General features: G+C 35.8%; 1 protein-coding gene across 9 annotated transcripts in view; it reads right to left on the bottom strand.

Annotated features, from left to right (window-relative positions):
- Positions 1-13680, bottom strand: part of PAM (peptidylglycine alpha-amidating monooxygenase) — a 273239-nt gene that overhangs the window by 156041 nt on the left and 103518 nt on the right. For 8 of the 9 annotated variants that reach the window (XM_030817276.1, XM_030817286.1, XM_030817310.1 and 5 more), the window contains exons 2-3: positions 8939-9400; positions 7823-7943 (exon numbers count right to left, since the gene is read on the bottom strand). In XM_030817276.1, coding sequence (XP_030673136.1) covers positions 7823-7943; positions 8939-9027 — 210 coding nt within the window. In that variant the 5' untranslated portion in view covers positions 9028-9400. Of the gene's footprint in view, positions 1-7822; positions 7944-8938; positions 9401-10659; positions 10728-13680 lie in introns of those variants that run through there. The other variant, XM_030817283.1, reaches the window with a different exon arrangement.

The raw sequence follows: 13680 nt of genomic DNA, 5'->3' as shown, positions 1-13680 counted from the left end.
GATTGTACCACTGCATTCAGCCTCAGTGACACAGTGAGATCTACCTCAAATAATAATAATAATAATGATAATAATTTAGGATGAAGCCAGTAATATATATTTTGTTTAATAAAAGAGAGCTTATATTTTACAACATATGTAGAATAAAAATATATGTGTGTGTGTATATAGACACACACCTGCACTCATAAAAACACATATAGTAAAATTCTGTGGGAGACAGATCATTAACAGATTGGCGGCACAGAATTATAAAATGAACCATGGGTTTCAGATTCAAGTAAATCTGTATTTAAATCCTTGTTCTCCTATTTACTGGCTATTTGCTATGAACACGTTACTCATCTCTTTTGGTTTCAATTTTTAATGTAAAAAGTGGGGATAATAATGCCTTGAACACAGACTTTTTATGGGAATTAATGAGACAATGTATGTAAAGTGCCCAATACAGTAGTGTTACATAATGAATACTCACTAAGTATGTTTTCTCCTTTAAAATATTTACTAGGAAAAAAAATAAAAAGCAAAAGGACTCTGAGCCTTATTGAGAAAATAGGTGATCACAAGGAGTCATTTACACTGTAGCTAATTTTAAAATATTCTCAAGCATCATGTTAATTCAAACATACTCAAAATTGATTGAAAATAATTTTCGATTTCTTATTTTTTTATAAGAAATAAAAAATCTGTTTCTCATTTTTTATAAAGGAAAAAAATGGTCAATGTATACTCATACTTGCAGTTCTGAACCCAGATATGTAGCATGTTTCTATTATCCTCACAGGAAAAAAACATTGTTAATAGTTCAATCATATCTTTCCTAAGTGGACGTTAAAGAAGTTTCAGTAAAAATAAAGAGGAAGTATCATAATTTAAACTTAAACAATTGACAGTGGATGACAAGTGACTTTAATTTGTTGTTTACAAAAGCCATTTAACATTTTTGTAATCTACTTAATTCATATAATTGACACTTGCCAACAAAGCAGAGTAAATAAACAAATAGATCTAATCTGAGATTTTGACATGTATTGTTTTAAATGACATCAATCCTGAGCTCTCAAAATAGAAAGGGAAAAAAGAATGAATGTGTCGCAGCTAAATAAACAAAAAAAAGGGCTTGGTGGCCATCCTTTCTAATAATGATGCTATTTTCTTTGCTATTAGCTTTCCCATTGGTAAAATGAAGATAATATTAGTTTCTCAATTTGGGGAGGGAGGAGATACAGCATTTTAATTTATTTTGTTGCTCTATTCACAAATCTTGTAATTTTATACACGTTGCATAAGTCTTTCTAAATAAAAAGTAAATGCTAGTCTAGAATTAGGATGTTTCTCAATATGCCTCCTTCAATAGGAAGATCACCATGCTAGTTTTATTTTCCGTTAAAGGAGAAAAAAAATAGAAGAAAACGAAACACTAAAAGCCACGACTCATATTCATTTTAAGACAATGACTTAATGCAGTAAATCTTCACCCAGGGTTGTTCTTTGTAGAGGCCGGCCACTGGAGCGACTTTTATCTTTCACATTCATGGCAGATGTCGCTTATGGGTCTCTGCACCCTTTCCCAGCAAGTCCCAATGTGGTCTCATAATTCTTAACACTTTCCAGGCAGCTCTTCCCAATCAAATGTATTTGACTCAAGAAGCAACCCTCATTTGCTATGTCTATTCTGCTGTACAGATTCAATTAGATGAGGGTGGGCCTGTAGTGGTGGACAGATCACAGCACTAGGGAAGGTAGGCTGGACCATGGCTGCTGACCACATAGAGGTGATAAGGAAATCCATGGGGCTCCTGGAGTTGGATGGGGATCTTCTTTAGGCACTGCTCAGCAATCGCACAGCTGCTTCGTGAAGAGCTTGGATCCATTTTCTCCAAAAGAGTATAATTGATATCCTACCAGCTGGTGCCCAAAAGCCTGTTGGTTTTCTCCCCTTCCGCAGTGAGGTTTAAACTCAAAGTCAAGCTAGCCTATGAGGGGAAACAGAAAAATGGTGGTGTGGGGTGTCTCCCTTCCTTTTATTCTCATGTCCAAGAGAAAGCTTGAAATTTTAATTTCAAAATACAAATATTATATACTAACAACTAGAGAGAAGATAAGGAAATCACAACCCCTAAAGTACTAAAACCTTATTCCAGTAAAGTCTTATTTTTTTCTGGAGTCCTTGCTAATTTTTTTTTTGTAACTTTTATTTCAGGTTCAGGAGTACATGTGTAGGTTTGCTATACGGTAAGTTGTATGTCATGGGGGTTTGGTGTACAGATTATTCCATCGCCCAGGTAAAAGCATAGTAGGCTGTAGGTAGTTTTTAAATCCTCTCCCTCCGTCCACCCTCCACCCTCAGGTAGGCCCCGTTGCTAATTTTACTCTGAGTTTTTAGCACTGACTGAGGATACGAACATCTTTCCTACACAATGATGGAATTAAAAAATATATAGACCTAACATTATTGTAGCCTCAAAACTAGACAAAAGCCAAGCTTTTGAACAACTAAGCAACGTACATACAAAGTCTAAGTTCATTGGCATTCTGAATAAAAACAATTCTGCATTTAACTTTTATATTACCTCTGATAAAACAGATATTCTGAGCAACTGTCACTTATAAATGATGTTATGATTATGGTTTGATATTTTAAGACTGATTCCTTACAGGAGTGCCGAAAGAAAAGCCCATGAAAGCTGGGTTCTTTTTACAGATTATGTATGCATTGTGGAGGCAAGGGAATCTCTTCCTCATGTTAGAAAATGAAGAAGTTAAAGTACGTTACTTAACGTTTTCTAATGACTGTTAATTTGAGAAAACAGCAAAGTGAAATACAGTGGGAAGATTTTGAGAAAATTTTGTAGGAGTATTTTGTTCATTCTGGTTTCATTTCAACAACAACATTCTTTCATCAATATTTTAAAATAAGTAATAACTTAAGATTCTAATTTCAGGTTTTTCAACCTGTTGCTCTGGGGTATCTGATGTGATTCTTAAACCCAGAATTGTTCTGATTCCTGGCAATAGATATACGTGCTTAGCTACACAGGGACAGGCTGCCTTCTGATTTCAATGCATGATCTGAAGAGTCCTTTAAAAGACAAATGCTGAATGAGACAAGAATTTGCAAGAGGTTCAGAAAGGGAAAGATGTATTTCTTCATAGTTCTCCAATTATCACTCCCAAAATAAGGGAGGAAAATGATTACACTAATGACAGCCTAAAACATCTTCATTGAAAGAAATTCAATTAATATAAGGCTTTAAGAAATTAGGCTCAAGGAAGATATTTAATTTTGTAAAATCATTTATTTTTTGCAAATTTGTTTGCACTTGTAAGTTCTTAAGCTAAGAATACAGAGGACCTAAGTTGCGCAAATAGCAAATAAATAGAATGCTACGTAAACCTAGGATTTGAAAGTAGTTACCTTAGATAAGTGTTTTTTTAAATAAGGTCAATGTATAAAGTCCTTAGGAAAGCAGACACTGAAAAAAATAAAGGCTTATTTCAAATATACATATATATATTTTATATATATATATATATAAAAGGTTTCAAACCGATGAGACTTCTTTTAATAACTTCTCCTCCAAGCCATATAAAGATGTATAAGAATTTCTGAGAAAAGCATATCTATTCTCAGTGTTCCTTTATTTTCTTATGATAGGGCCATTTTTAATGAAAACAGCTACTTATGAATACTTAAGCATACTGTAAGATTTACTTCTTTGCATACTTTATCTAGGTTTCTCTCGCCTAGGTTTGTACTTTCTATTTTCTTCATTTGGTTCACTTTCGTTTCCTTCGCAATTATTGCAATGTCTTAGCTTCTCCATGAAGCCATTGCTGAAAGCCTAAGGGTTAGCAATTTCTTTCTAATGTCAAGGTGCGTTCACATTTCCCTGAACACGCATAATAATAATATTAGTATACATTTTCTGAGATCTTACCATGTGCAAGGCAACTGAACATTATGTCACTCAGTCTTCAGAACAACCTTTGCAGTGTAGGATAATAAACTATTATTATCCTTTCTACAGATGAAGGAACAGGACTAGCCAGTTAAGAAACAAATCTGAGTTGAGACTGCAAGAGCTGAGGCCAGATGCTGTCAGCCCAGCCCCAATGCCTCTGTTCTAACCCCTGGATTCGAGTTAGATTTAGGCAATAATCTTTATGGAAAATCATTGTAATTATAACTTCATTTATTTTAAAATCAAACACCAAAGGGATAGATAACATGTCAAATTGATATCACCATACTATGACCATGAACTGGCAGTTTATCAAATTCTTTTATTTTTTGATATGAGAGTTGGTGACAGCAAAAGTCCAGTGGATCCTGGGTGAGAAAGGGAATCAAATAAGAAAGAAACAATGCTAAAAGAGGAGTCAAGATATCACCACTTCATGGCTCTGCTGGATTTGAAGCCAGTACCATGGAACACCAGATCCTGACTTTACCTCTATGATAGGCTGTTTAAAACCCGCCTACTCTTCTCTCTAATCTTCCCAAAGCCTGGAAAAACACCAATTAACAGAGACTAAACACTGATTATCCAATTCTAAAAAAGGATGGAAACTATTTTCAAATTTTTTAAGTCAGAGAAGAGACAGAATGAGCTAATTTTTATTATAAAATTGATATTGCAACAGACAGTAAACCACTTTTCCCAGACTCACTGGATCTAGTTTAATGGGAGAAATTTTTAATTGCCACTTTGAAGTCCTGTGGTATGGCAAAATGGCAACTCAGAGGCCTGACATGACTGGATATCCTTGATAAGATGCTAATCTAGGCTTGTATTCCATCTATAAAATTTGTTAGTTGCACTATCTGTATTATGTCTACGGTTCTTTCCACCTCTGTTCTACATCTGCTTGTTTCTCTATCTAAGCCTACCTAACAATCTCAAGTTTTCCAAAGAAAGGATACACATCAGATCTATTGATATAGCTTTCATTATTGCCAAAACTTAAGATGTACTTTATTAAAAAAAAAATCTTGTGGAATGAATACATTTCCTTAATCAACATGATGTCTCTCAATTCCCAACTCAAGTTCTTCTCTGTTCCTTCTTTCTTTAAATTTTGTGGCTCTTCTTGATTGTCTGCAATCAAAAAAAAAAAAATCTTCTGCCATTTAACTCAATGTCTTTCCTTGTTTGTACATTTTCCTTCATCCTGTTTTCTTTTATGATTTTTAGATGTTCTATCTTCATAGTCTAGTTATTCCTGAATTTTTTCCTTTTATTTTTGTTCTTGATCATTCTATTTTCTTGGACCTTTTTTTCATTTTGTTTTTTGGTCAACTCTTCTTATTTCCCTTCTACCTTTTATTTCTTCCCTCTAATACTTTTACATTATTCTGTCTTGCTTTTTTTCACCTCTTTTCCTCTTAAGGACTTGTGTAAAACTTTGGTTTTATCTTCATTTTAAGAAAATAATACTTTGTTCAAAAGTACTTACAGCATCAGAGCTCTTGGTCTTCCTCACTAGAACACCAAATTCAGAAGGAAAGAGGTTCTGAAGGTTCTGTATCCACCTCTTCCTGGGCATATTCAATGGAGAGTCTACCATTTCTCATAAAAGTTTACAAAGTATAAGATCTGTATGTCAGCTGAACCAAGTTACATACTCATGGCACATAGTCAATAGAGAGTGAAGGGAAAAAAATGGAAGAAATATTCAACAAGCAGTTCTGAGCTGTCAGACAGAGCAACTGAATCACCCAGTTGCAAATAAGACAAAACCCAACTCAACTTTATTGAAACCAGAAAGGCTAACATAACTGAACACTGCATAAGTAGTGATGTCACCAAGCATCTACATTCTTTCAATCTCTCTGCATTGCCTTCTATGGTGTTAGTTTTATCCTAGGCATGGCTCCCTCATGAACTCAGCAGACCCCAGCAAGACAAGCCTACTGCTTACATGCAACAGAAAAATACATTCTCAACAAAAGTCCTAAGATTTGAATGATCTAAGTCATACTTTCTTTTGAACCAATCATTGTGGAAAGGGAGGCGGGATACAGTCAATTATCAATCATGGTCCATGTGCTCCATCTCTGGAGTCTGGGTAGGAAGCTCTTGGGAATTACATGGTCTCAGAGAAGGAGTAAGGAGACAAACCAGCTATTTGCTGGAAAGGCAACCAGCAAATACGCACTGCATGAGGCAAAGGTGAATACAGATAGTGCAAAATAAAAAGCAATTATTTAAACAATGTATGTTCTTTCTCCATGGAGTTATTTTGATAATTATAGGATTATAAAAATGAATGAACACATTTTACTTTATGAAAATGGAGCTCCTCCATGTCCTTTTATAATCAATGCCTCTAAGATCTCTTTCTGAGATTACTGACTCCATCGCAGTTGCCCATTATTATTGTTATGTAATTTAAATGTTATTACTCTTGAATAATGAGAAGAAAGAATAACAATAATACTGAACCACAGCAAAAGACCATTTGATAAAATAATGATATTCTTGTGAGAAAAGAGTGCTTGAAAACCCAATTAGTAGATATTTTAAAAGAAATACATTCAGTTCAAGCAAATATGGGGGGAACCCACTTTTAAAAGTGAGAAAAGAGGCACACTTCATAAGTGAGCAACTGTTGTTCTTCTCTCCTAGTCTCAATCTCATTACACTTTTTGCGGTTAAATACTAAATAAAAAGCTTATGAAATTAAAAGCTAGCACAGTAACAACTGAATGCATGGAAAGTCACCTGCATGGTCATTTGGGGATGAGGAGGAAGTGAAAGTCATTTTTACAGTAGTAGTTATTTATAGACAATCATACGCAGGTCTTCAAATAAATGAATGCCAATTCTTAGTCCCGAAAAAAGGCCCATGTGTATTCTCTAAAACTTCTGGATGTCAATTGCAAAGGGAATTCTGCCCAATAAGTAGAATACGAATACCTTTATTTTCCTAGTACTGAAAATAAAATAAAAAAGAAAAGAAAAATAGAATGTTATCTGCAACAATGAGTCTTCAGCCACTGCAGCTCTACAATATCCAGGTCTTTCCCTGTCTCTGCAGCCCTTCAAAAGGAGAGGACTATCTTTTAATGACACACATAAATCCCTGCACTGCCTGGCTGCAAAGCATAATTAATTCTGGCCCTTTTATGCTTAATGAAACACTTTGAACACATGACAGCAGTGGGTCTGAGCTTCTTGCGTGTACCTAAAAGAGGGAAAGCCCTAGCAACAACCTAGTTCTACACAAAATGCTCTATAAGTCACGTTTATATGAGCTTTGCCATTATTTCAAAATACATCTCTTATAACGAGCAAGTCAGGCTAAAGAAAACTCACAATCAGCCACCTGTATGAACAGTTTTCTTAACTTTTAAAAGAGTGGAATGTTTTGTTTTTCAAATTCTTAGCAGTAAACACGTTTTTATTTCTTGACTTGTGGTTGCAATAAAAGGATATTTAAACAAACTAGCTTAAATGCAGCTGCTCAATATCATTTTCCTTTATTAGAATAATTTTTCATATTTCAATGCGCACTTGCATGCTGCATTACAGAGGCTATTACTCCACAGAGAATCTCAAAATGTAAATTTTCAACATTCCATTTCAAACCACAAATGACAATATAAGTAAAATTTTAAAAACAAAATTTAAGTGAAAGATTCACCTTGAAAGACTTAACCCTCCTTAAAATATTCAATTATTCTAGCCTTAGCTGGAGTCTTGAAAGCAAATGCCTACGTTTAAAGAAGTTCCTACAGCTGTAAATGCAGTTTCCTTACTTTAATTATAGATTGTATCCAGAACAAGTGAATAATGAAAGACAGAATTCCTCTCACCTGTTTAGGTGTAACCCCAGGCATGCGAATATCCAATGCAAAATCTGATGCATCAATAGGAATTACCGGTCTGGTGGTACCAAGACATTCATTGGAAAATGGTCTGGTAGTTTCTTTAAACCTTAAAAAAGAGGGCAATTTCAATATTCTTGAACATAATGGAATCTAAACTCAACATGAGAAGGGGAAAGAAAAGAATTCTATGACCTTAAATTAAAGATGATTGATTTAAACCCAATGAAAACTCTAAAGATGTGATGACTACACAATGTTCTTAAACATACTCAGATTTTCATTTTATAGTCCAATAACAATACATACCTAATTTGTAAACACAATATAACCAATGCAATCAACCAGGCTACATTTAAAACTCCATTCAATAAAAACTTGTTTTTATTGAAAATTTATAAAAAATTATGTCATATAAAAATATATGTCAAAACATATATCTGTTTCAAGTTAATGAAGATATAGTATTAATACATTACAAATTATCACAGGCATGCCAATTTTCTAATGGCAGAAATATTAACCACGACCCAGTAAAAATTTCTGTAACTATTTTCGGTGTCCAGAATTACTAGCTAGAAACAAGAAAGCCAAACATAATCTTGCTAGGAGGCAGAGCTGTTACGAGGAAGAAATAAAAGACTGCGATGTGAATTACAAATGTACAAGTACATAAATATTTAATAAGGTAATTATGAGGCGTTTGTATACAGCTCAGTGTTTCCTTGTGAGCTATTACAGTCTATGATCTGCTTCTCCTCGACACTGATGTATCTTTATATTTTATTCTTCGAGCTGTTATAAACAAGAAGGCATTCAAATCTAAGCGAATATATTGTAGTTCCTGAAATACCTCCCGCAGAGGGAGTGATTAGTTTTGGAAATCACAACTTCTAATTGGAGTTTTGAAAGCCAGAACTGCTTGGCTACAATTCAGTGGGCTTTTTCTGCACGGGGGACTTCACAAGAAGTTACTGTGCTAAAATTCCAAGTCATTCCAGCAAAGAACATCAACCTTGTCTATTCTGCCAACACTCAGGTTCATAAAAGTGATTACATTTATCAATAGCATGCACAGAAAGCACCCGAACAACGAACACCCACCTCTTAAAGACAGAAAGTGGGCTTCGGAAAGCCAAGCAGCTGCTTGGAAAAACAAGGAGAACTAGCAGGCTGGGGACGCGGCCAGCCATGTCCACGCCGATCCGACCCCGCGGGGAGAGGACCCGGCAGCGCAGCGCGGGGCTGGGGCCGGCGGTTGGGCAGCGGGGCCGCCAGCAGCCGCTACTTCATGGCCCGGGCGCGGCGGGCGTCCTGCGGCGGCCACACACCATCCGCCCGCGAGAGCAGCGAGCCGGCCGCGGCGAGGCGTCTCGGTCACGAACGGCGGGCAGAAAGCCGTGGGCAGGCGGGACTTTTGTCCGGCCCGCAGGCGGAAGCTTTCCTCCCTCCAGCGCCGCTCGCGTGCCCTGGCGCTGGGGCTAGACGCGCGGGTGCCTTATCACTCCGGAATGACAGGGACTGTGAGGGGTATCACCCAAACCCGCGTCAGTCATCATTCAGAACCTGCAAAAATAGAAGCAGATAATGGATGACTAACACGTTACAGCATTTGTCCTCAGCAAATCGCAGCTGAGGTTCTTTAATACATTAGTAGTTTCACAAGCTTGCGCCCAAGCCTGGGGAAAATGCCGGTCTGTTGAGCTCCCTCCCCCACAGCCAGCCCCCAGGATTTCACGAACCCCCACTGGCGTAGCCCCTGTAGAGCCCGTGTTCTGTCTTTGCTTGCTCTTCCTCCCTCGGACCCACTCCTGTTTTCTTTTCCTACTTCTTCCCCCCTTTATCCCTCACAGCCACCCCACTCTGAATTTCTCCTTAGTTCCTCTATCACTCCTTTCTCTCACCAAAAATGCTCTAAATACCTCTCTGCTGAATGTAAACATCACACAAATGACCGGCTAAGGCACAAGGAAAAAAACAAAACAAAAAACGAAGAGAGGCAGAGACAAAGCACTTGGATACCACAGTAATCAGATAGAAAAAGACTTTGAGAACAAAGGCATGTTTATATACATGCATCACAGAGCTACAGATTCAAGAGGAAAGACACCTCCTACCAAGAACTCCCAAGGATCATCACAGAATTGCCCAAGTTCTCAGAATTATTTTAAAACAAACCAAAACTCTACAGCTAACATGATACAGAAGATGTAAATGCCCATTTAAAAATCCTGCATCTCATAAGAAAATAATAATTTTGTACTTATAAGGTATGCCTTCCAAAAGATATCCTTTCCTAAGTTTAGAGTTTTACAACATAATTAGAAAGAGTAGGGAGAATCTTAGCTGTCCCCCAAATAAATTTTATCTTCAAAGGTTATGATCAAGAACGTCACATTAATACAAATGAAAGGCCATGAAGAACTAATGTTACAGCTCAACGTTTTATAAGAGGACTTAACTAGGCTAAACTTGAAAATATTCATATTTTGACTGAATACATTTAAGACTATGTATCAAACCTGCAAATTTTAGTCTGAAGGCATAAAACTGTATAATTCACAATATAAAAATACTGTACTTCCAAAGAAAGAGATTAAAGTTTTATTTTAATCAGTAACTATAAACATCGTTCCAAGAATCTCAAATGAATTTGATAGGAAGATGTGTAACAGTAAAAAGAAAGAATAAGGAAAAATCATATGGAAATCTTTCACAGTAATACATCAGCCTCTGGAAATCACAAGATAGTGAAGCTAATCTAAAACAAAACAAAACAAAACAAAACAAAAACCTAGAACCAAAACAAATAAAAAAGCACTAACCTTAAATGAAGTGAGATTCTTCATGATAAGTGTTTTCTAGATACCATATCCCAAATATAAATAAAACCTGACATAACATCCAACCAATTCAAGGATGCTTGAGGCTCACCAGCAGTCAAGGGCCAGCTAATTTACATAAGCAATGACATTTTTAAAAGACTGACAATATTTGTTTGAACTTTCTCTTTGGCTTGCTTTTTGGGCTTTCAGAAACAAAAACCTTCAGCTTTATCCTTATCCTGTGGGTAAAGGAAAGAACTCCTTCTGGAGGAAGAGAAACAACTGGCCTGAAGGCTATGCTATTGCCTTTGCTAGCAACAAAGTATAATCCTATCAAATGACAATACTTCACATTCCCTGAAGTTCTTTAAAATATATATATATATATATATATATATATATATATGAAGAAGGGATTATATTTTAATATTTTATTCAGAACCGGATTCAAGGACAGTCCCTCTTCCAGTTGGCAAGGAGATTTGGTATTACACAAACACTTGAAAACAAATTAAGTATTAAAATTCTCTAACAGGAACACACCCTTAAGTACCAGCCTTTGAAAAGAATATTCCACTTATCTCTTTGATTTTATTACCTTTGATGTCCCTAAACCACCCACTTAAAGAAAAGGGAATTAAAGTTGTGGGTAGAAGCAAAGTTGGTATTTGTAGCCATGAATAGAACAAAAGGTCTTATAAAAATGAAAGCTAATTATGCTTCTTGTTTCTGGATGATTTGTAAGCTAAAGACAAAATACAAATCATCATATAAAAAAAAACATGTCCACCTGTTTTATTTTTTTATAATTCTGGATAATGTAGAACATATAATAATCAAATTTTATTAGTATTCTTATTTAAAATTTAAAAATTTTAAATATATTTCGCATATTTTGTTGAGATAATTCCTTCACTCATCCAAGAAAAAAAAAATCCTTAGTTTCAATACTTTATACAAAAGATTGTAATACATACTGGAGTTTTATAAAATGAATAAAACTAAAAAAGAATATAGTCTGTTAAGGGAGATGAGAACTTTACACAGTAACATAAGGTATATTTAGAATGTAGTATTCTATATGAGTACTATAAAAAGAGACTCAGAATTTTGAAGAAGGAAAGAATCTTCAAAAGGAGGGCAAGAAAAAAGAAGAGTAAAAGCAGTATTCAGTGGAAGGGGTGGCTACTGAGCAAGCCTTGGAGGACAGTTAGAGTTTCCACTGTGGGAGGTGGACAATGAGCATTACAGGTACAGGGAAATGGCAGGAGCAAAGGAGCCCAGGTGGGGAACAGAGTATGTTCAAAAAGTAATAAAAGTTCTGCCTCCTAGACTCAAGCTGCAGGCCCAGATTTACTATTTTATTTGTAATACAAAGCAAATGTTCTGTTTACATATCCATAAAATCTTCAGGTAAGAATGATTTATAACCTATACCTGTATGGATATTAATTCCAGGAGGAGTATTAGTAGGTAGTTAAGTACAGCCTAGTCCAGAAGACCATAAAACTAATTTGGCTCTTACAAAGTAGGCAGTCCATTCCCTCTAATTTTCATTTAAAAAAAAAAAAGATAGCTGGCATTTGTTACTGGTCAAAGAGCCAAATAAATATATTCGCCAATTTGACCATTCAGTCGTGTATTCATTTATAAGAGACCCTGTACAGCATAGTGGATACCTGTAAACTGAAGGAAAACTGCCTGATTCCTGGGTCCACTATTTATTAGCTGTGTGAAACTAGACAAGTACCTCACCTCTCTAGCTTCAGTTTCTTCATCTGCAAAATGGACCTAATCATATTACCTACCTCGTAGGGCTGTTGCCAGCAAAAACTAAATTAATACCCTTAGAACAGTGCTAGACACATAATAAATGTTCCCTATTACTGTTGTTGCAACAAATATATATTGAATGCCTGAGACTCTGAATGCTGGGGATGGTGATAATCAAGACAGATAAAGTTCCCACTCTTATAGAAATTACTTTCTGGGGGAGAAAAACAAATAAAAATGACTACCAAACTGTAAATTTCATTTTCTTTTAAGGGGATTTTATGCAGTTTCCTTGAATGACTTATGATTAAACTGATTAAAGGGTGCATATCCATTCACATAGCAATTTGACTTCTGAGGATTAATTCTTAGGCAAAAACTGAACAAGGCACAACTATGTTTATAAAAATGTTTACTAGTATTGTTCATAATAACAAAGACCTGGATGTTTATAATGGCAAAGAACTGAAAGCAATTTAAATGTCCTTCAATAGGAGATTTGTGGAAAAAAAAACTTATAGTTACAAAAACCAGAATACTATGCACCCCTTTAAAAAAAAAAAAAAGACAATATGTGTCTATTTTTAAAGCCAAGGGCTTTTTTTTGAGACTGGGTCTTACTTTGTCGCCCAGGCTGGAGTGCAGTGGCACAATTTTGGCTCACTCCAACCTCTGCCTCCCAGACTCAAGCAATCCTCCTGCCTCAGCCTCCCGAGCAGCCGAGACTACAGACATACACCACTATGTCCTGCTAATATTTGTGTTTTTTGTAGAGACAAGTTTTTGCCAAATTTCCCAGACTGGTCTCGAACTCCTGAGCTCAAGTGATCTGCCTGTCTCAGCCTCCTGAAGTGCTGAGCTAACAGGCATGAGCCACCATGCCTGGCCTCCAAAGGCATATTTTATAACATAGTTTTTGCATAACTTAAAAAATTTTTAAAGAACCTGAAACTTATAGAAATGCTGCAAGTATAGTACAAATAACTTTTTTCCATAATCATTTTAGAGTTACTGACCTGATGCTCCATCATCCCTAAACACTTTAGTGGAACTTCCTGAAAACAAATACGTTCTACTACATAACCTCAATAAAATCATCAAAATAAAAAAATTCACACAGATACATTACTAACATCTAATCCTCAGGTTCCAAACTTTGCCCACTGTCCCAATAATGTCTTTTATTAGCAAAATAATCCAGTTCAGAATCACATGTTTCAAGGAGAATTGTCATATCTCCAGTCTGCT

Source organism: Nomascus leucogenys, chromosome 2 (assembly GCF_006542625.1).
Source record: "Nomascus leucogenys isolate Asia chromosome 2, Asia_NLE_v1, whole genome shotgun sequence".
Classification (NCBI taxonomy): Eukaryota; Metazoa; Chordata; class Mammalia; order Primates; family Hylobatidae; genus Nomascus; species Nomascus leucogenys.
The sequence above is the reverse complement of the archived record's forward strand: the minus strand, read 5'-3'. Positions and strand labels throughout refer to the sequence as shown.